Source organism: Neopsephotus bourkii, unplaced genomic scaffold (assembly GCF_033783945.1).
Source record: "Neopsephotus bourkii isolate Nb327-2 ecotype Australia unplaced genomic scaffold, CSIRO-AGI_Nbou_v1 NB_53, whole genome shotgun sequence".
Taxonomy (NCBI): Eukaryota; Metazoa; Chordata; class Aves; order Psittaciformes; family Psittacidae; genus Neopsephotus; species Neopsephotus bourkii.
The window spans coordinates 10,531,510-10,555,038 of record NW_026900570.1 but is presented as its reverse complement, the minus strand read 5'-3'; the positions used below and the strand labels follow the sequence as shown (position 1 = coordinate 10,555,038).

Sequence of the window (23,529 nt, the reverse complement as noted above, 5' to 3'; positions counted from 1 at the left end):
TTGCTGTGATGGGGACGATGATTTCCATTTCCATTTCCACATGTTCTTAAAACATAACAGGGCCCAAGAACTACCGTTTCATCCAGGGACAGCATTCACAGGTTAGATGCATCCAGCTGTATATATTAGGAGAAGTGGGTTTAAATTAAAAAGGTGGCAGGGGAGTGAAGGTACAAGCAAATTCTTGGTGTTTTCCCTGCTAACCCTATCTTTTTGTTCAAAACAGTTGCATGTTTTAAAATGTGGCTTGTGGTAGAACTGGAGTCCAAAATGTAGACCAAGTGAACTGCTGTTCCCTTGAAAACAAGCAAAATGGCTGAATTCAAGAGGAAGTATGTATCTTGCGTTAGTGCGCTCACAGACGCTTGGAAACAAAGTTTTGTTTCTTGTGACTGGGACAATTTATGAGGCTGCTGTTGATTTAAGAAGCAAGCAGGGCAGTCGCACTGCCATCCCTAATACAGCAGGGATATAGTGGAGGCCATGGAAGAATGATGGACTGTACAAAGTGACCAGCGTTTTCCCTAAATAGCTCCCCCTGTGACCGTTGTTGGAAACGTGGCCTGACCTAGGGCTGTATTTCCTATGTTCTGTGTTCTTATGCAGGCCTGGCTTCTCCAAGCGTGCTAACACCGGTAGCATCCCCTTTCAGTAACCGGCAGAAGTCTACCACTCCAGTTACAAAGCCCTTGGAAGGTGAGGAATAAAAATGGCTGAAATGTCTTCAGGCTTACTTTACTTGCCTTCAATTAACAAGTTTTACTCTCTGGTTTGCTTAGAAATTGAAGCCAGGCCTGATATGCAATTGGAATCCGATATGAAGCTTGACAAGTTGGAGTCATTCTTGGGAAGGCTAAATAACAAAGGTTAGTAGAGTTACCAAAGGTGGCAATGTGTCCACTCTCCGACTTCAGTAAATCACTTATAAAGTACCTCTTACTTAAAATACCAGGCAACAGAAACTTAATATTTCTTTGTTCAGACAGCACTTAGTGATCACACACTTTATATTTATGATTCAGTCTTTGCTAAATTTCAACAAAAAAAGCTTATGCTATTGTATTTTGAATGTACATAGAATAAATCACAAATGCCAAATAACTTTCTTCTTTCCCTACACACAATGTGCACATTCTTTCTGAGAGCAAAATTTCTTAGAACCACACAGTCTGAACCATATTGCCATAAACAGTGAAACAGCTTTAAATGTAGTTTAATCTTACTAAAATCAAGATAGGACACTAAGCTGCTTCCAAGTACAGTTCATTCAACTTCCTGTATTTTTGAAAGCTGACTCTGTAGCAGCTCATATAGCTCCCTCATAGAGCTTGTTGACTACCTATGAAGCTGTCTAGAGTTCTATGGTGTTTCCGTATCATATGTGTGTCCTCCATTTGTAAGACAAAAATCCATTTGTAATTTATACAATGTCAAATACCATTAGAAAATGTATTGTTTCAGCAGAAGTGGCACTAGCATAGGATGATGATTGTGCCATACTCGCTAGTCTGAAGTAGTGAATTTTCCACTTATAGTTCTAGTAGGTATTTCCTAAGGGAGGAAATACGTGGTTGGAGACAGTATGGAATATACAAGACCATAAAATGGTTATATCATCCTATCAAAACAACTCATTTTTGATAGTGCCTAACTTTTGATTCAGCCATATTTCCCAATCATTCTGTAATACAGATTATTGCATATTTAGAGAGCAGACTTTGGCCTCTTCAGGAGCCTGCTTAGTAAGGTTTCATGGGGTATAGCCCTAGAGGGCAGGGGGCCCAAGACTGTTGGTTGATATTCAAGGATCAGGAGTATTCAAGTTCAGGAGTGTTGTGCTAGAAAGAAGTGCAGCAGGAGGGCCAGGAAACTTCCTTGGATGGATAAGGAGCTGCTGAGGAAACCTGAAGGGGAAAAAAGGGGTTTATAAAAGGTGGAAGCAAGGACAGCTGACCTGGAAAGAATACAGGGATGTTGTCCGGGAAGCTAGGGACCAGGTTAGGAAAGTAAGGCCCACTTAGAATTAAATTTGGCAAGGGATGTGAACGATAACAGGAAGGGATTCTATAATTACATTGCAAATAAAGAACAGACTAGGGACACTGTGGGCCCTCTCCGAAAGCTGTCAGGAGAACTGGCTACCCTAGTTTTGGAGAAGGCTGAGGTTCTTAATGACTTCTTTGCCTCAGTCTTCACTGGCAAATGCTTTGACCGCACCACCCAAGTCTTGGAAGGCAGAGGCAGGGACTGTGAGAATGAAGACCCTAGGCCCACTGTAGCAGAAGATGGTTCAAGACCATCTTAAAAACCTGAACATACACAAGTCCATGGGACCTGATGAAATCCATCCGTGGGTCCTGAAGGAGATGGCAAATGAAGTTGCTAAGCCACTGTCCATAACATTTGAATGATCATGGCAGTCAGGTGAAGTTTCCGACGACTGGAAAAAGGGAAATATGACCCCCATTTTCAAGAAGGGGAAAATGGATGACCCGGGCAATTACAGACCAGTCAGTCTCACCTCTGTGCCTCACAAAATCTTGGAGCAGATTCTCCTGGAAGGCATGCTAAGGCACGTGAAAATCAACAAGGTGCTTGGTGACAGCCAGCATGGCTTCACTAAGGGGAAATCCTGCCTGAACAATTTGGTGGCCTTCTATGATGGGGCTACAGAACTGATGGACAGGGGGAGAGCAGTTGATGGCATCTACCTCGACTTGTGCAAAGCGTTTGACACTGTCCTGCATGACATCCATCTCTCTAAATTGGAGAGACATGAATTTGATGGATGGACCACTCGGTAGATAAAGAACTGGCTGGATGGCTGCACACAAATATCAATGGCCCAGTGCCCAGCTGGAGACCAGTAACAAGTAGTGTCCCTCAGGGATCGGTGTTGGGACTGGTTGTGTTCAACATCTTTGCTGGTGACCTGGACAGTGGGATTGAGTGCGCCCTCAGCAAGTTTGCCGATGACACCAAGCTGTGTGGTTCAGTTGATACACTGGAGGGAAGGAATGCCATCCAGAGGGACCTTGACATGCTTGTGAGGTGGGCTGATGCCAACCTTATAAAGTTTAACCATGACAAGTGCAAAGTCCTACACCTGGGTTGGAGCAATCCCAGGCACAGCTACAGGTTGGGCAGAGAAGAGATTCAGAGCAGCCCTGCGGAGAAGGACTTAGGGGTGTTGGTTGATGGGAAAATGAACATGAGCCACCTTCAGTGTATGCTCACAGCCCAGAAAGCCAACCCTATCCTGGGCTGCATCAAAAGGAGCATGACCAGCAGGTCGAAGGAGCTGATCCTGCCCCTCTACTCTGCTCTCGTGAGACCTCACTTGGAGTATTGTGTACAGTTCTGGTGTCCTCAACATAAAAAGGACATGGAACTCTTGGAACAAGTCCAGAAGAGAGCCACGAGGATGATCGGGGGACTGGAGCACCTCCCATAGGAAGACAGGCTGAGAAAGTTGGGGCTGTTCATCCTGGAGAAGGCTGCGTGGAGACCTCATAGCAGCCTTCCAGTATCTGAAGGGGGGCTATAGGGGCGCTGGGGAGGGACTCTTCACTAGGGACTGTAGTGATAGGACAAGGGGTAACGAGTTAAAACCTAAAGAAGGGAAGTTTAGACTGGATGTAAGGAGGAAGTTCTTTACTGTAAGGGTGGTGAGGCGCTGGAATGGGTTGCCCAGGGAAGCCCTGAATGCTTCATCCCTGGCGGTTTTCGAGGCCAGGTTGGGCAGAGCCTTGGGTGACATGGTTTAGTGTGAGGTGTCCCTGCCCATGGCAGGGGTGTTGGAACTTGATGGTCTTAAGGTCCTTTCCAACCCTAACTATTCAATGATTCTATGGTTCTATATGAGTAGCAGTTACACTTCATTTTTAAAGTTCTTTTCCAACTGACTTTTTTACCATCTGTCCTTCAAATTCCATCACTTTAAAACAAACAAAACCAACAAAAAAGTCACCACCACCACCACCCAAAAAAGCTTTCACCCCCACAATTATGAAACAAGCTATGTTTACTTTTTCTAGAGTTAGAAACTTAGTATGATTATTTATTGTGTGAGGTGTTTTTTTCCTGCAGTTGCTGGGATGCAGGAGACAGTGCTGACGGTTACAGGAAGATCTGTGAAAGAGGTGATGAAGCTGGATGATGATGAAACGTTTTCCAAATTTTATCGCCATGTGGATTTCCCTTCTTCCTCAGTGCCTTTGGACCTTGATGAGGACTTTGATGCCATCTTTGATCCTTATGCACCAAAGTAAGAACCAGTTTGTTTGTTTGTTTGTTCATTTTTCCATTGTTTTGAATGTAGACACAGGACCGTGGTCAGAATCTTCAGATAAAAGTCATCTTGTAGATATCTTTAGTACTCAGCATGTCTGGTTTGCTACACATTTCTGAAAGCATTCTTTTGCATGAATCAAGGAACTGATCCTAGTAAATGTCACACCCAGAATTAAGCAAATCTCTTGTTGTTAGGTGATTCTTACTCAGAAAATTAACCAACTGCTTGTTTTTCAGGTTAATATCTTCTGTAGCAGAGCACAAACGGGCAGTTAGGCCTACACGCAGAGTCCAGTCCTCAAGAAACCCTCTGAAAATGCTGGCAGCAAGAGAAGATATTCTTCATGAATATACTGAACAAAGACTGAATGTTGCCTTCATGGAATCGAAGCGAATGAAAGTAGAAAAAAGTAAGCTAACAGGATGATTTGTACAAGATACCGTCTTGCTATTTTAATTTAAAACAAAACAAAAAATACCAACACTAAAACCACAGCTGAAGAAATGGAACATATTGTCTGAGACGCAATAAATTGATTGAGGTATAAGCTTGAATGTAGACTGCCTAGGAGGCTGGAGAGAAGGGCATGTGTGACTTTCTCAGGGAAAGCTACCTACAGGCACCTCCTGTACATAGGTTTAGTTATTTGTTTTTGGCGCAGTCACCTTGTGCAGAGAGTGCCATTGTGCCTGCAGGGCAAGGACAGGAGATTAAGGCAAGCAGCTCTAACATTATTTTATGCTGAGGAGGAGAGCTGGGAAGAACAGATAAACTTTTGTTCTTTTTTTTTTTTTCCTCTTTTTTTTTTTTTCCTCAATTTTGGGTCCTGTTTTTTTCTTAGAAACTGGAATTAGCCTTCTTGACCCCAGAAGATTAATTTCCATAAAGGATCAGTGCTCTATGGCAGTGCTTCGTGTTTTACTTGTGACGTTGCTTTGTCCTAACAACAGACAGCAAAAGACATTATTGTAAAACTTATTTGAAGTTTTCTCAAGCCACTTTTACTATTTCGGGCGCAAATTTTACTTATTACACCTGAATAAAGAGACATCATCTTTAAACATTGTCTGCATTGATGAAAACACTAATTATATGTATAATACTTTTGTTGCCATTTAATGAGAAGCATTTCCCAGAATTACAGATTCATAAGTATTTCATTGAGAAATAAGCAAAAGGAGCCAAGAATTTAGGCTTTAAGTTTACAGTAAAACATGACTAAGACTTTGAAATGTAAATGGCTATTGCATCACACTGGCAGAGACAAATTTGAAGGGAATTTTAGTTAATTAGCCTTGGCTACTGTGTTGTCTTTTATCATGAATCAATTATAAGGCATTAAAGATCTACAGAGCACTTCACAAAACATTGGATAAGATGCGTTTCCTGGCAGAGTTGGTATTTCTGCCAAATGACATAATTCTGACACTGACAGTTTACTCTTGGATGGTATCTAGAAAATTAAGTGCTGCTAAACCCTGAAAAAGCTTTTGGGCTAGCAGCTGATCTGAGTTCAACCTGGTCTTGCTGTTGTTATTGAGAAGGAGAAATACTGGAAATAATGAGGGGAAGTATATAATTTTTTTTTTATGTAACAACTAATTTTTTAGTAATTTTGTTCTTTATTTTCCCCACCTTCTTTTTGTGCACAAGTGTCAACAAACTCAAATTTCTCCGAGGTAGCACTTGCTGGCTTGGCAAGCAAAGAGAACTTCAGCAACATTAGCCTGCGGAGTGTTAATCTTACAGAGCAAAACTCTAACAACAGTGCTGTGCCATACAAGAAGCTAATGCTGCTGCAAATTAAAGGTATGATAGAACTTCTTTTACTCTCAATACATGCTAGGCTGATTGTAACATATGGGAGTTGCTACCGCAGTTGGATGCTTAAGTTCTTGTAGATCACTAGCTCAAGACTGATGTCCAAAACCTAACACAATAAGTGAAAACTGTGTGACAAATGCAAAACCTTACAGATAGGTCTGCATTGTGTTCACTGGTGTGTGTTTTCCAAGAAGAAAACTGAATATTTCAGGAGTTCTGGCCACTCCTGTGGAAATCTTTGAACTTTTCCATTCTTCTAGTGCTCAGTATCACTTGGAAGTGGCATGACAATGTTGTTGCTCCACTTCCCCTTACAGCACTTAGTAATGGATCTGATTCTGTGAAATAATAGCTACTTTTTAGCAAAGTAAAATTCTTACAACTTTTTACTGCCCACCAGAAGCTGTGCCATAGCTTCACTTAAGCAAATGTAAAAGATTCTGGAACTTGGCTGCTCTCTGCCATTTACTTAATTCACTTCTTTCCAGAAGGACGCAAAGTTGTTAAAGCAAGAGCAGGAAATAATAGAAGTATTAGTTGATAGGAAGCAACAGTTTTTTGTTTCCTGTGAGTAAACTCTTTTTTCCACAGCAGTAGACTTTTTATTCTTCTTTGACAGTCATAATATGGACAGTTTCCCTATGTTTTTGCTAAATGTGCTGGGATTGTTTGTATTTCAGTCAAAACAAATTAGATCTTGGCATTTGATACCAGTAGCCAAAGGAATATAATTAGCTTTGTTTTCTCTTTAGGAAGAAGACATGTTCAAACAAGATTAGTTGAACCAAGGGCCTCATCACTGAACAGCGGAGACTGTTTCCTGTTGTTAACTCCACATTTATGTTTCTTGTGGGTAGGAGAGTTTGCAAATGTCATAGAAAAAGCAAAGGTTAGTACTAGTTGTTTTTTCTATTATTTACTTTTAGAATCATTGTGGTATATGTCTCTGTAATTAAGCCTTGATGCCAGTTGTCTCAAAAAGTGGCATGTAACTGATAGCCAGTGACAGGTAGATAGGCAGGATTCCTATAAATATGTTTTAGCCTGTGCACTGAATGAAACCTGACGTAGGAGTGTGTAGGTTATGAAGCTTCAAGAGAAAAGAGGATATCCTCAGGAAACAGATTTGAAGTCAAACAAAAATAGTCTGAATTGCAGGATGTCCTTTGTGTTCCCATGTTCATTAAGAGCAGGTCTTGTTTTAAGGCAAATGAAAGAATGAATGTATTTCTATAACATTTTCTCTAGCATCTGTTTATTTAGTGCTACAAATAATAATATTTTTTCCTACTATTTGCTCTGTTATTTCCTATCTACTTTTGCCTTCTCCCTGAACAAGACATGCACAAGTATTCAAAAGACTTAAGCAATCCTATTCAGATAACTGTTAATCTCTTAGGCTTCAGAACTTGCAACTTTAATTCAGACAAAGAGGGAACTTGGCTGTAGAGCTTCTTATATACAGACTATAGAAGAAGGAATAAATACCCATACCCATGCAGCCAAAGACTTCTGGAAACTCCTTGGTGGACAGACAAATTACCAGTGTAAGCATTCTTACAGTTACAGTATCTGATGTTTTATCACAGTGAAATAGTTGAGTCTGTTCTCTTTACTAAAGGCAGTTGGATGTTAATGTTTTTTTTATTACTTCTGACAATCTTTCCCTTAAGCTGCTGGAAGTCCTGAAGAAGATGAAATGTATGAAGCTGCTATAATAGAAACAAATTGCATTTATCGCCTTGTAGAAGATAAACTTATTCCTGAGGATGACTACTGGGGAAAGGTGCCAAAATGTACCCTGCTACAACCAAAAGAGGTATTGTGCCACTTACAGCTCCTGTGGTAAGTGCAGGAACACTCAGCTTGTAGCGACTTTCATTAACTGCAAATGTTCATGGAGAGGTTCACTAAAAATTGGGTTCTCTGTGTTTCTGAAAAGCTTCTGAACACTTTCCTGTGTAGAGTGTGCTGCAGGTCTCAAGAAATTATATCATGTTATCTTTAAAGTGAAATATTATTTTAGGAAGTGTAAATCTTTTCATCAACAGTGCCTCACTCCAAAGTCATGAAGTACAAAACAGGTAGCACTTTGGGAAAGCAAAACAAAATAAGCCCCTGCTTTTATTTCTGTCTTAAGCAGACTTTTCACTTTCAAAGAATTTCATTCATCTAAGTAGGAATGAGAGCAGATTTCCAAATAAAGACACAATGCATTTTCTTGAAAGTATTCAAGGAGCTGCCTGTTTGCTGGGCCAGTTACCCAGTCTGTATGTTCTGTCAGCCTTCTCTGGCTGCAGAAAGAAGCAAAGGTCTAAATGTCAGGGAAAGCTAATGTGACTGGACAGCAGACAGTCATGCAACAGAATCAGGTTTTTAGTAATAAGAAATCTCTAATCAGCTAGTGACTTAGCTACCACATGAAGATACACCTCATAGTATTCTCTATAAAGTTGCTTCCATTCTTCAACAATTAGATACCACAGTGCAGACCACTGAACTGGCCTTACTTGCATTGCAGTGCTAGTTGTTAGTGTCACTGCAGAGGCTTGGATATTTGCAGGAGTTTGTAGTCAACATACTGCCCACTTGCAGCACTAGGAGACTGGAGGATCAGGGTATCACCTAACCTAATGGTAGATTGTTTGTTTGATTTTTTTTTAATATTTTTTTTTTCTGGTTTGGTTTTTAGGTGTTGGTGTTTGATTTTGGCAGTGAAGTATATGTATGGCATGGAAAGGAAGTTACTTTAGCACAAAGAAAAGTGGCATTCCAGCTGGCAAAACACCTGTGGAATGGCACCTTTGACTACTCCAATTGTGATATAAATCCTCTGGACCCAGGGGAATGTAATCCCCTCATACCAAGGTATCGAAACTCAAGTTTAGTCTCATTGCAGAAACTTTGCTTTCTTGCCCTTATTTCACAGTGTTTAATTTGATTCTATTTCTTTTATTCGCTTACACAGAAAGGGGCAAGGACGCCCAGACTGGGCTGTGTTTGGCAGACTCACAGAACATAATGAGACAATATTGTTCAAAGAAAAATTTCTTGATTGGACAGAGCTGAAGAAACTCAATGAGAAGAATTCTAGTGAATCCCTTCACCAGAAGGTGCATATAATAAGCATGATAGGTATTTCAAACCAAATGACCTAGCTGGGATGGAAGCCAGGGAAGCTTGTTTTCTGCAATCTAGAGCACTTTCTTTATCTTGTGAGCTTTGACCTTTGATGGTCAGAACATCATCACCTACAGTGAACCCCCAGAGCTGCTTTATATTAGTGCCAAGCAGCTGGGTGAATACTGCCAAGGTGGCTTTGACAAGGCATCGAGTGATGACAAGATATTAAAGTACTGAAATATGCAGGAGTCAAACTGGCTGGAACTGTGGCGTAAGAAGAAAAAAGCTGTGCTCAAAGAAATCTCTTGTGTTTTTTGACAGGAAGAATCCAAATCTGACTCTAAACCGTATGATGTCATGCTAATGGTGGCTGTGCCTCAAACAACTGTAGGCACAGTCTTGGATGGAATGAATATTGGCCGGGGCTATGGACTTGTGGAAGGAGAAGATGGGAGGCAGTTTGAAATTATCACTGCATCTGTGGATGTCTGGCACATCCTGGAATTCGATTATAGCAGACTGCCTAAGCAAAGCATAGGGCAATTCCATGAGGGAGACACATACGTGGTGAAGTGGAAGTACATGGTGAGCACTACAGGTTAGTGAACAATTCCGTTTCATTCCACTGAAACATGGAGAAGTACAGCTAAAACTGCTGCTGTTAGTGGTGAGATCCAAATCTAGACTTCCTCAGACGTAAAACTGTTTTAAAGGTTAGGAATGCTAATTTAGCCTTCCTAGGCCATTAAGAAGTACAGCTTCTTATTTTATATTGTTTAAAATAAAGCATTAAAGAAAAAGGAAAAAAAAGAAGCTGTAGTTATTTTTCATACATCAAATTGTAATACTGTCCATCTCTGCTTTTACCTAACAGTAGTGCTGTATGTGGTCACAGGACAGCTCATTAAGCCAGAATTGTGCCCACAGCTTTACACCAAAATAACTAGGCAGCTGGACTAATGACAGTGTCTGAATGTCTTGCAAGAGAGGTAGACTTAGCAACAAGGAAAGCCTTTGCTGGTTAATGGAGAACAGTAACAATGACAGGAAGAGCCCTTGCCAACTCATTGCCTGTGCTGTCCTTTTTTGCTGTTTCTGGAAGCCCTTTGCTATGGGATTCAGTCTCAGATGGAAAACTTTAGCAGTGTTCTGACAAAGAGCCTGAAAGCATCAGGTAAATGTATTGTAACTCTCCCTTCTGGCACTAAACGAAGAATAGGTGGCTTTTATGATAAGTAAAATAGTCGAAAAAGAATTGTTCCAAATAGGAAAATATTAAAATTGGTTGAAAGCAATATAACAGCTATACAGATTCAGGCTTTTAGCCAAAACATGTAGGAAGGTCTTATTCAGGACTGTTGAGTTCATATACTTTCCAATCCAAGAAAAATACAAAAGCTTGTAAATCCTGGGAGAAGTGGGTAAAACTAATACTGAACTTTAAACAGACTCCTAATCCAAATGGATGAAAATATATTCCATCACTCCAAAACAGAATAAATTTCTGTGTAGGAGGCAGTACTTTTATGGGCTGGATGTACAGATAAGAGTGAAAACCATAAATTTTAGAAGCAACTGGTGGCTTGGGTGTTCTCAACTTGAAAAACCAGGATGCTTTCTCCGAAGCATTTCAGTTGGATGCTGCTCAGCACTGCTGAAATCAAGGCACAAGTTTTTATATTTCTTTTTTAAATTTGTTTTAAAGCTCTTAGATTTTTTTTTAACCTTTGATTTCATTATGTCTGTTTATTCAGTATTCACTGGAAAGAGTATAATATTCCATAACAGGTTGTATTTTTGAACTTAATTTGCTGAAACATTATTTGCTTACCATAACAACTAACTGACAATCCTTTAAAACAAAAGAAACCATTCACTGCTAGCCCACTATCCAGACCAACGTGAAATACTGAGTTAATTCTAAAAACTAAATAAATAAAGCTTACCCAACTTGTTTATGACTGCAAAATACTGCTTTTGTGGTTTTTTGTTCTGTAGTTTTCCTTTCTGATATCACTTTACCAATAAAGCTTTTACTTTTAGGCCTGTATGTTTCTCAACTGTTTCTGTTTCCAGTATCACTCATCATCCAGCTCTTCTCCTGCTGCCAAAGAACAGAGTGTAATGTGGAAAATGAGCCATAATGAAGTCTTCTGGTAACATGACTGGACATACCATTTCACATGCAAATTGGCTCAAATGATGGCAGTTATTTTTCTTCAGATAGTACCAGGTCTTTCTACATCTCTTTCTCTGGCCAGCACAGGCTTCTCTGACTGTGGGCTTACATCCACCTGATGAGACAAGGCCGACTTTGCACAGGGATATACTGGCTTGGAGACCTAATGCTGTTCCAATTGGACATTTTTTCTTTCCTGTTCTGGGCAGGATAGTCCAGAATTTAATCTGATCTGCTTAGATCAGATTAAACCATGTGCTTTCCAAACCTATAGCCAGAGTACTTTCTTCAGCATGTGCTTTCTGTTTTGCAGTTGGAAGCAGGCAAAAAGGAGATCAACAAGTAAGGGCTGTTGGAAAAGAGAAATGCGTGTATTTCTTCTGGCAAGGAAGGCACTCCACAGTGAGTGAGAAAGGGACATCAGCATTGATGACAGTGGAACTTGATGAAGAGAGAGGAGCACAGGTGAGCTTTCTGCAGACCTAGGTGGCAGATCTGGGAAGACTTGCCTGCCTAAGTAGTCACTACTGGAAAATGCAGACTATCATTTTTTTTGTCTCCTCTCTTTGTGTAAAGGTGTTCTTTTCAGTACAAATAGCCAAACCTCAAAATTACTTTGGGCTTTATTCCAGCTTCCAGAGACACGTAAGCTCCTTTATGGATTGTTGTTCCCAAATCCCATTTCTAAAGATTATATTTCTGAGACTGGCTGAAGGAGAATATCTGCTCTCTCTCCAGGAGTAGGTGAAGAACAGCTATACAAATCTGTGCCTTCACTTCAAGTACATGTTCAGATAACAGGACTGTTTTCCTAGTGCTAAGAGCAGGATAAGCACTTTCAGCCATGCCAAGGCATGAAAATACATTTGAAAATTTCAATTTATTTGCTTTGTATTTATATTATTAGGTTATCTTGGTTTCCAGAGGTTCTAGAAGCTGCAGAGGCACCTACTTTGAAGTTCAAACAGCTTGTCAGCTTGCTTTGTCTTTAGGTGGACTTGAGCTTTGTTGTGGCTTGACTGTTAGCAGCATACAAGTTTAAAGTTAGTTTCTGTACTTTGATAATGCTGTAATTAGGGGTTTTTAACAGCAATGTAGACATGACCAGTAAGAGAGGAGTTCACAGAAGTGTTACATAAATATATTTGATCCAGAGTGTGAGATTCTGTGCACTATAGCTGATATAGCAATTGGCTATATCAGTTTCATAATCAAAATGCAATGTTTAATGAGCAAAGAACATGCATGTTCTCATAAAAACCAGTTTTACATCAGATTGCAAACCGATTTCAGTTCCTACATTATCTCCATAATAGTTTCAAAGAACATCAGACTAGATGGCCCAATCCTGTAAAAATTCAAACGGTGATTAGTTTAAACTAATTTAAATCAATGTTTATTTGGTATTCCTTATCCTCTTGATTGTAGAATTCCAGCTAGAGGTTTCTTTCAATATGCAGCTTACATATGAAACCCATTGCATGCTGATATCTATGGTAAATTAAACAATAGCCAGCAGCTGTAAAGTAGAAGCAAAGCCATCCTTGTGGGTGGCCATAACTGTATAATTTTTAGTAGTCCACAGAGATTCGTTTTCCTGAGTCTGTATACTTGCTTCATTTTTTAATAAAGTGTGGTGCTTTCAATTTCCAGGTACAAGTGCTTCAAGGGAAAGAACCGCCATGCTTCCTGCAGTGCTTCCAAGGAGGGATGATTGTGCATGCTGGAAGAAGGGAAGAGGAAGAAGAAAATGCACAAAGTAAATTACTGTTAGTTAAGAGCTTCTGCCCCAAAATCCTTTTTTACCTATTGTGAAGGGCTTTGAATTCGGTCTCAACTACAATACTCTGTAAAAATGAATGCCATGAAACCCATGAGACAGCTTTGCAATGCTTTGTTTCAAGGTAGTTTGTTTCTTCTTTGAACCTAGAATAGATTTTGTCACTCTAGAGAAAGCTAACTTTATTGTATAGAAACACATATAAATTATTCTAGTTATTTTTTTAATTAAGCAAAGTGCCTGTTTGCTTTAAAATACGTTCTTTTCTACATAGCCTGGGAAAAAGAGAGTGTTTCATGAGCAGTCCTCCTGCTCCAAGGAGAACTCTAAGCTTATGTTACTCATTCATTACTTTTTGCAATATGTATTTCTTAAATGCTGTAGTTGAGGTAGAATTTCAGTACAAGTGTAGCTTGGAGATCACAGAATCAGAGCATGGTTCGGGTTGGAATGGGTCTTAAGGATCATCTAGTTCCGGTCCCTGTGCCATGGGCAGGGACACTTTCCACTGGACCAGGTTGCTCAAAGCCCCATCCAACCTGGACTTCAGCACTTCCAAGGCAGCCACGGACTCTCTGGGCAGCCTGTGCCAGTGCCTCACCACCCTCATAGCGAAGAATTTCTTCTTAATATCTAATCTAAATCTCCTCTTTTTCAGCTTAAAGCGATTCTCCCTTGTCCTATCACTACATGCCCTTGTAAAAGTTGATGTACCAGTTCTCATCTGAGTGTGGCCTCCAGTGCCTAAGGTGCACAGGGAAGGAGGAGCCAAATAAGAGAACTACCATATTTGTTTCCCTTTTTTCCCTGAATGAAACAGAGCAGGCTCTTCTTCTGTGCTAAACTCTTCAACTGTTGATAGCAAGGTTTCAGAAGGCATCTTTTCTGCAACAGGATTTCTTAAGTAGTATTAGACAAACCTGATGCTTATCTAGATGATTCTCTGGTAATACAGGCATGCAATATGTGAAATTCATCGGTATGAGAATAGCTGTTCCAGAGCAGAGGTCTTGATTTTCAATCCCATGTGACTGTGTAATACTGCTGCACTGTTCCTGTCTGCTCCAGGTGACTGGAGGCTATATTGCGTGCGAGGAGAAGTTCCCAATGAAGGAAACTTACTTGAAGTAGCATGTCACTGCAGCAGCCTGCGTTCCCGGACATCCATGATTGTCCTCAATATAAATAAAGCTCTTATCTACCTGTGGCATGGCTGCAAAGCACAATCTCACACCAAGGATGTAGGAAGAACAGCAGCCAATAAGATAAAAGAACAGTGAGTTTCTGACCTATATTTTGGAGATGTTTATACAGGCTACCAATTGACTTAAAATAGTCTGTCTCAAAGAAAAGTTGAATTAAATAAAGCTGTCCTCTGAGTACATCTGCAACATGTGCATGCTTGGTAAGGAGGAGGAATGATGGGTAGTTGAGTCGGTGTAGTGGGGAAAACATGTTCTGTAATCACTTTCAACTAAGGTCAAATGCACCTATTCTTCCTACAGCTCTAGTTACAGTTGCAAAAAAAATTGTAATCTCTTTCCATTTGAAGGGAGGTTCTCAGTATCTGAATAGCAAACTAGCTCCTAGTTGGTAGGAGGATTAGAATCAAGCCTTGGGTATAAGGAAGAGGAAATTAATTTAGGAACGCATGTGAGGAGGACAGCAGTAGTTACAAAAATAGGCAATGAGAATCCCTACTGACAGCTCACGCGAGCATCTCCTCCACTGGGAATGTGATCAGAAATGGCACAGAAATAGTTGCTGGAATTCCATATCTTGTGTATTGATAATTTTGTCATAATTTTCAAAAGGCCTATGTTGACATGAAGTGTGCAACAAGCCTGTAGAGTGCTTTTGGGTTCTAATAATGTGAGTGGCCAGCAGGTTTGTGTTGGGGGCAAGAAAGCTCGGTTCACTCTCTCTCTGTGTTTTGTAGGTGTCCGCTGGAGGCAGGGCTGCACAGCAGCAGCAAGGTGACAATTCATGAATGTGATGAAGGGTCAGAGCCCTTGGGATTCTGGGACGCATTAGGAAGGAGAGATCGAAAGGCCTATGATTGCATGCTGCAAGGTACATCTGTATTCCTGGATTTGGCACTCACATTTTCCTTTACTGGTCTGCAGTATTGTGAGATTGTATGTAAAGATTATATGTGAGATTAAATGTAAAGCTTTTGAAGAACATCTTGGTAGTTGAGATGATCCCTTCAGAGAGATGCTTCCAAAACTCTACTGACTTAAGTAATACTGGTGTAGAAGGGAAGTGCTGGAAAACCAGGTGTTTCATTTTATTCTCTCCCCCTTCTACATCCCCTCTGTATTCATGCTGCACAGATCAACAGTTAACACCAATGCATTTTGCTTCTCTTCTGAAGGGATTTAGGAGGCAGTTCTGCACACAATTCTTGTCCAGTCTTTGCTTTGAAACTGCCAGCAAAGGTAGGAGGATAATTGATTTACCAAGTGGAAAATGCGTCATCTGAAAACTAAACTCTGAGATGGGCTTGCTTCACTCTAAGCTGCAAAACAGCCAGTTATGAAATGGCTGGTAGTAACTAGCCAGGATCAGGTTCAATCTGATGGCAGCCAGCCTTTTAGCTCAAGTTCTTCATAACTGTTGCTAGTCCTCCAGCACATCTGGTCATCTTTCTTGATTTTTCAAAAACTGGAAAAATTGCAGTCATTCTAAAGCCAACTTTTTAAAAAATGATATTTATATTCATCTCTGGCATTTTGTATTGAAAGTCTTCTTAATTTTTTTACTTTAAAGATCCTGGAAAGTTTAATTTCACCCCCCGCCTGTTCAGCCTCAGTAGTTCATCTGGAGAATTTTCAGCCACTGAGTATGTTTACCCTTCAAGAGACCCTGCTGTCATCAATTCCATGCCATTCTTGCAGGAAGATCTTTACACTGCTCCACAGCCAGGTATGTGCTTTAAAATATTTAAGGAACGAGCAAGCAGATAAGTGTTTCCTGCACTGGGCAGTGAGTCAGTAACTGTAATCACTGATAATATGATTTGCCTCAGGAAGATGTGTGCATGTGATACTTACACAGCAGTTAGTAATAGCAGTAATTTTTACATTATAAAGATGCTGAGAACTAATCAAATGTACATGTGTCCAAAAAGTTTGCAATAAAAATGCATTGTTTATATCGGAGAATCTGAGTTCAGCTGAGGTTCAGCTGGATGAATAACAAAAAGGGATTGGTAAGCTTTGAAGTGATCCTGTCCTGATCCTGGCAAGCATGCGAGACTAAGGTTGTACAGAGGATTCTAAGAACTAGTAAGTGGCTGATGGTGAATTTATTATTTTTTGGCTGTACAGCACTGTTCCTTGTTGACAATCACCATGAAGTGTACCTGTGGCAAGGCTGGTGGCCTGTAGAAAACAAAATTGCTGGATCAGCTCGCATTAGGTGGGCTACAGACAGGAAATGCGCCATGGAGACAGTGCTCCGATACTGCAAAGGTAAAAGATTGCTGTGCCTGGCTCTCTGTGTCCTACTTTTCCAAGCATTACTGTTCCCAGCTGAAAGGTACTCAGGTGCCCCCCCAGCGTTATTGATAAGCATCAGTGTATTTGAGGATACATTCTCCATTCCTTCTTAGCAAACATTTGGTCTAGTAATGGCATTGTTCCCAAATTGCCAAGATACTCTGCTGACTCAGTTCTCAGAGGAAAGGCTTTATTTCTTTTCTGTGTCCCCACTGTGGGAGAGTACTTCAGACATCAGATCCCTAAAAGTGAATTCTGAGAACACAGCTTCTTAAACCTGAATGCTTTCTGTCTAGCTTCTCTTAGAATTCGTAACCTTCTGTGTATCAAAGGACTGAATGAAGATACTGCCTGCTGATGTAACTTGGTTTTGATTTAGTGAGGGAAGTGAAAAGACTTTGAAGATCAAGAAGAAGTCTTGCACGGAAACAGATGGCCGTTGGAAATGCTGGAGGACAGAGCTAAATCTCTGAGCTCATTTCTACAACAGCGTTATTGCCACTCAGATTCACGCTTTAGTTGATCATCATGTTGCGAGTACACAGACTAGATTATTTCCTGCAGTAGTAGAGTTTCTTTGAGACACTGTAATGCTTTCCTCTACTTCATCTAAGGTTATGTGAGGCTAGGAACAGACTTTGCATCTTCTGATAGAGAATGAATAAAGGGAGGTGCAGGGGTTACCATCCAGGAGAGAAGGCATAAGTAAAGCCAATGTTCTGTTAATTCAGAGCAGTTTCCCGCTGTGAATAAGTCACTAGGGCTTAATTGGTGCAAACTACATCCTCTTGCAAGAAAATCCTGATCACTTATAGACCTTGAGACCTCATGATGCCACGGATTTCTTCCGTAGCAAATAAACTTTATAACTTGTGACACAGCTGGTGGTAACTGTCATCTGCTTCCATAGACATTTGTATATTTGAAGAGGTAAAGCAATATCTGTACTGGGTTCCACCACTACAAGGATAAGCCAGTGTCTCCTTCTCAATCTGGAGGTGGAATAGGAGCAGGAGCAAATGTTGCGTTTCTACCCAGTTGTCTTGTGTCACTGAGAGGAGGTAGTAACTCTTGACAAGAGACAGCTGAAAACTAGGACTGGAGTCAGTGAAACATGATCTTTATTGGACTGTATTATTGCTCTACATGGTTCATCCTCTGGTATCCCTGGCACTGCCCTACCAAACAGCAGCATTTGTTTAGGAACAGGGTGCTAAAGAGTAATTGAAAGTTACTGCTGAATTCCTTGAAGAAGAGGCTAGTTACTTGTTCTCCACCACCCCCAGTTTTCGCAAGTCAGAAGGAGTGAGAAGATGCATTTCTTTGAACTCATTTCATACAATGTGCTTCACAGCAGAAGTGAATGTCAGCACAGCATCCATGCAGTGTAGTACCCAGAGATGCTCAGCAGGCTAGTGAGAGAGATGGAACTAAGATCCTGTTCTCTCCAGTGTTCCTGATACAGTGCTGTAATCTGGTAATGAAAATCATGTTTTCTGGCCCCAGCAGAGATGGAATAAGATACACATGCTGAGATTTGGATACTTTTCCAAATTTCTGAAACTTCGTTGAATTCAGTGGGAAAAAGGATTAATACCTTCTGCACTGGATTGAAGTTGCTGCACAGTGGAAAGCACTTCAGATACTCCTCAGGGGTGTAAAGTTTAGCATATGTTCATAGGACAGACTTTTTTGTTGGGTACTTACTCTTCTACTTCTGGCCATGACTTTGCAGCAGTTGTGGAATTTTTCCCTTTTTTGATGGGGTAGTTCTCAAGAGCTTTCGGCTGTGTGGTTGCATAGATACAAAGCAAATTTGCTACTGTTAAAGACTGATTCTAGTGTACTATTTCTATGCTACAACAGACTTTAGCAGTTTTTTACTGTTCCAACTATGCTGTACTGGTGGTCTGTCATTTTCACAATCTGGAATTCTGTCAACCACTGTCAAAATTTCATTGCATCAAGCTATCAGGGCTGACTAGCTCTTACGTGTGGCTACTTACCAAGGGGGAGAAACTGAATTTCAGGAGATACCAATGATGCTGAAATTGCTTTGACTACCAGAATATATATAGTTAAGTGACCAGAAGCATTATAATGTTTTTTTCGTATTTTTCTCTCTCCATTTCTTTCCTCATCTCTTTCCATCCCCCAGCTTTGTGGGCTTATTTGTTGCTTTTTGTTTTTTTTTCCTGGCTTGCAATGTTTAACTACATGATGCTATGAAAGGGACAGATTGGCAGCTCTGGATATCTCATGAATATACCTATCAGTTCTCCTTGACCATAAATCTTATTTAACTTGTCAAATATCTTGAAAGTGTTTCTGGGGTTTTATCTGCTAAGAGAAAATCTTAGTGCATGAAAAACGCTCTGAGATTGAATGTAGGGAATAACAGAATTCTGCAAGAATTCGTTTTTAGGACAGCTACAGCCCTTAGAAGTGAGGCAGTATCATGTTTCACTGTTAGTTTCACCTGGACTTTAGAACCTCTTCAGCTTTTCCACTGCCTATCTGGAAGAACGATTTGATTAGACTGAGTTGTTTGAATCTAAGTAAGATGAAGGTACAATGTTTTTTGAATGATAGCTCCTCCCAGTCCCTGACTGCCCAACTCTTTCCAGTAACATTTGAAGTTTATCAGTGCTTTTCAATCCTTAGGGAATTAAATCATTCAACCAGTAGGGCCTTTTTCCTACCAGTACTTGGCATAATGACTGTAACTACTTAATCTGATACAGCATCATTCCAAGGCAGGTTTATGTCCATATCCTGTGTAGTGTGCACACTACATGTTTTAAAGAAGCAGGACTTTGAAAACCATCAGTAATTGCTATCCAGCTAGTGCAGTATCTCTGTTAACTCTCAGATCTGATTGCTTCAAATTTGTAATACCAAAATTATTGTGTTACACCTCAGTTATCCCAATTTAAGAACAGTTTAAACATTCTCACTTAACCCTCCAAGCTTAAGCTTTATTTGCTGTTGGCAGGACACTTCTGCTGAGCATACCAGAAGGTTTTATTTACCTGAATTTGGCTAACTTCAGACCATCTCACTCTGCTTACTCTATTCTAACTCTATTTCTGTAAGATAATAAAGAACATTGGGTTAGGAAGTAACTTGTCAGGGGGGATTTTCAGCATACATGGTTTGATCTTGTCAAATCAGATACAATAAAAGGCAGATTTAAGAATACCAAAAAACATGTTAAAAGTTGTCATACTGCATTTAAAAAAGCATAATGGTGAAACTTACTCTTCCTGCCTTAGTTTAATTCCACTTTTCAGAAAAGAATCAATTAAACATGCTTACAAGGTAGCTTTGGATAGTGGGTGACATTGCAAAATATAGTACCATTTGTAATTTCTCTTTTTTTATTCTTACTGGTTTTAGGGAAAAATGTAAAGAAGCCCCCCAAATCCTATCTAATTCATGCTGGCCTAGAGCCTCTGACCTTCACTAACATGTTTCCAAGTTGGGAACACAGGGAGGACATCGCAGAGATCACGGAAATGGTAAACCTTTTCATTGCACAGACTGTTTCCTACTGCTTGTAATTGTGTCCCTTGTTGTCAGTAACATTGGTTGGTTGTGCTGTCAAGCCCCAAAATCCAGAGGATGAACTTAAAAAGTACAGTTCAGGAGTCTGTGCAGGAAATAAAATAACGATGTGGCTAAATATTGACTGGGAGTGTGGGTATCAGAGGCATTCCTGGTTGTTTTTTCATGTAACTTCTCATTCTTTTTTGTTAGAAATGGGAAGGCAGTGTTATCTGAATCATCTCTTAGAAAAAGATGTGCTAGAATTTAGCAGAACAACTGTTTCAATCATCTGAAGCACACGGCAACCTGCAATTCTGGTCTGCCGTTCAGGCTCAAAGTGCAGGAGAGCAAAATGCCTCACAAAGGATCAACTGGCTGCAAGAGCTCCAGCATTGACTGCCCCACCTGGGAAGCAGAATCACAGCTGAATTACATGAGACTGTTTAAAAGCCTTCAGTCAAGGGGCATCTTAAGGCAAATGACATTTCCTGTTTTGTAAGTCTTCTGCAGCCATCTGTAGTGGAAAATGCTGGCTTCATGACTAAACACGGAATTCAAACTTAAACCAAGATTCTAGGAGTACAGGGTGTCCTGCTAATCACAGGCCTTCTTTTAGCTGTGAAATTGTTGTAGGAAAGGGCTGTGTACAGAACTGGAAGCATAGCTTTGTGCTCCTTGAGCCAGGCAGTGCAGGCTGATCCCATGCCATCTGCAGACTGCAATGGGAGCAGATGGTTTCAGCATTGTGATCCTGTTCTCTGTTTTTCTTTCCTCCCTGTAGGATGCAGATGTTTCTAATCAGATAATCCTTGTGGAGGATGTGCTGGCCAAGCTGTGTAAAACGGTGTATCCATTAGCAGATCTCTTAGCTAGGCCTCTACCTGAGGGAGTTGACCCACTGAAACTTGAAATTTATCTTTCAGACGAGGACTTTGAGGTAAGGAGAGAATAGGTGCACTGGTACTCTGTGCATGTGTATCTAACCATGCAATGAAGTTGTTTGACAGTTTTGCTACTTATAAGTGGTTTTACTAATCGTATGTCCTCTCATTTTAAACGTAGGTTGCATTAGAGATGACAAGAGAAGAGTACAATGCACTGCCGTCTTGGAAGCAGGTTAATCTGAAGAAGGCAAAAGGACTTTTCTAAGTTGTGTTTGTTGGAGTGAATACTAAAGGGATGTCTGTTTTCACCTTCTATGCCCTTTAGAAAAATTGTGCCCCACATTAACAGAATAAATAGAAATAACCTGAAGTTATTAGTGACTACCTATCTGGAGGTGTGTAATATTATAAAAGGCCAAGAGAACTCTTTGGAAATGGAATTCAATTTTGACTGTTAAAGGTAATGTGGTTAAGCTCTACTCTCCTATGCACTTAAACAGTAGTTTCTTGAGCTACTGCTGCAGGTGTCCTTTGGCTATATACAATACTTGCCATTTTTGGTTTTGAAGAAGTTCTCTTTGTAAAGTGTTATTTTGTTAGTTTGTGGATTACAAAGAATTTATATTTATATAAACACATAGAACAAGTATGTATTTAACAATGCAATATATATTCACTTCCAAGACTTTCATGTCAAAACTACAGAAGAGTAGCTGGATGGCAGTTGCTTGTACTAAATTAGCTATGCCACCAATATGTATCTCCTACGCATCCTGAAAAAATTTCTGAAAATCCTCTTTGCAATAGTTAATGAATTGTCCTCAGTGCTGCTTCAGGTGCTAAACTGAACAAAGCATTTGTATTTATAGCATGGATTTCTTGAGAAACTATGTGAATCAACCTTTATACTTTATTATCCAAAAATGTATAGTGCCTTGTTTTTTGTGTACAGTTTATATACCAAAAAAAAAGATTGGTCTGCATTTTGAAGATGGCTTAGAATGGTCTCCTACATTACTTTTATAATAGTAGAAATAAAAACATCTCAGTTTCTAATCCGTGTTGTAAACATTAAACATGTCTTTTGTGATATAAGAACCGACAGTAAAAGCTTCTGAATAAACTCTTAGCAATGCTCTGACTTGTCACTATTTTGTACTGTAACCTGTACTGAGTCGTTAGAACCTTCCGTAAGGTGGTATTTTATCAAAATATTTTAATCTTTGCTACCTGCAGGTGTTGTACAGAGTTATAATTTGAGAAGCAGATAATGTAGAAAGTAATAGATGTATGAGATAAAATTAGGTCATGCAACACTTTAATGCTGAATGTTGGAACAGTCACACAACCCCTGCATCCTTTGGGTTTCCCTGTTTCATACATGAAACCAAAATTATTGTGCTGGTTTTCAAACTCTGAAAAAACCTTTTCAACCTTTGTGCAATTGGGAGTAAACTTGAACTGAAAATGAGTATGGCATCGTGTCTATTCTTTCAGTAAGCACCAGACTCAAAATCATTTTCATTCAGCTAATTAGAACATGGAATCGAGTAAAAATTTGCTATTGTTTGAAATGGTTTCAGGCATTTGGCATTTCTGTTAACTACTCATGTGGTTCCCCTCTGGCAACCAATGGATTTCACATTTTCATTCCTGACAGTATAATCTTAATTCTGCCCTGCAGCTGTTCGAAGCTCCTCCTTCCTCCATAAAAAGTTGTTGCTCTAGTTATTCTCCTAGGACCAGGGCAATGAGTTAAGATCTTTGAATGTGTGGGGTGTAGATTTCATCAAGAGCTGCAGTAAATATTGCTCCATAGTTAAAATTAATCTTGTTTTGATGATTAGTTATAAGCTAGTATTCAAGTAAATAAATGCAAAACCTAGAAATACTTATGTGCTATTCGTCTGGCCATAGATACTACAGATCACTTTTCAGCACTGGTGTATTTCTTTTGTAATGGTTTCTATCAAGAACTGAAATGAAATGACATAAGAAAAGGATATCAACAGTATTCAGAGCCAAGATGCTTCATATATAGCCTCCAGCAAAAAAAAAAAAAAAGGTGTTTACATGTCTCATAGTTCATCAGGGGTCCTCAGCTATGTCTTCTGCATGGGATACATCATTGCTTGGAAAATGCAGGGCTTTATAGAAACAAGTTTCTATTTCAAGCACTGAGAGGTTTCCAAAGTCACTGCTGTATTCATCTAGGTATTTTTGCACCCATGTATTTTCTTCTTCCCCCTCTCTGGTGATAAAATCAAGCAGGAATTAAGTTTTGTTTATTCATGTTCAGTCTATACCATGGAGGTAGCAGGTTCCTCTGTTTTGATTTCTCTCTCCAACAGAGAGCTGATTTGCATAGCATGATTGACCTTGGTTTTTCCTCT

At 40.0% G+C, this 23,529-nt stretch overlaps 1 protein-coding gene across 23 annotated transcripts in view; it reads left to right on the top strand.

Annotated features, from left to right (window-relative positions):
• Positions 1-22,607, top strand: part of SVIL (supervillin) — a 142,917-nt gene extending 120,310 nt beyond the window's left edge. For all 23 annotated transcript variants that reach the window (XM_061350687.1, XM_061350715.1, XM_061350705.1 and 20 more), the window contains 20 exons: positions 607-696; positions 780-866; positions 4,090-4,267; positions 4,531-4,703; positions 5,948-6,103; positions 6,871-7,007; positions 7,518-7,665; positions 7,792-7,937; positions 8,811-8,986; positions 9,087-9,231; positions 9,563-9,839; positions 11,734-11,885; positions 13,074-13,179; positions 14,269-14,476; positions 15,140-15,273; positions 15,973-16,128; positions 16,533-16,676; positions 20,103-20,224; positions 21,034-21,189; positions 21,315-22,607. In XM_061350687.1, the coding sequence (XP_061206671.1) occupies positions 607-696; positions 780-866; positions 4,090-4,267; positions 4,531-4,703; positions 5,948-6,103; positions 6,871-7,007; positions 7,518-7,665; positions 7,792-7,937; positions 8,811-8,986; positions 9,087-9,231; positions 9,563-9,839; positions 11,734-11,885; positions 13,074-13,179; positions 14,269-14,476; positions 15,140-15,273; positions 15,973-16,128; positions 16,533-16,676; positions 20,103-20,224; positions 21,034-21,189; positions 21,315-21,401 (2,978 nt within the window). In that variant the 3' untranslated portion in view covers positions 21,402-22,607. The remainder of the gene's footprint in view (positions 1-606; positions 697-779; positions 867-4,089; positions 4,268-4,530; positions 4,704-5,947; positions 6,104-6,870; positions 7,008-7,517; positions 7,666-7,791; positions 7,938-8,810; positions 8,987-9,086; positions 9,232-9,562; positions 9,840-11,733; positions 11,886-13,073; positions 13,180-14,268; positions 14,477-15,139; positions 15,274-15,972; positions 16,129-16,532; positions 16,677-20,102; positions 20,225-21,033; positions 21,190-21,314) is intronic.
• Positions 22,608-23,529: the final 922 nt, after the last annotated feature.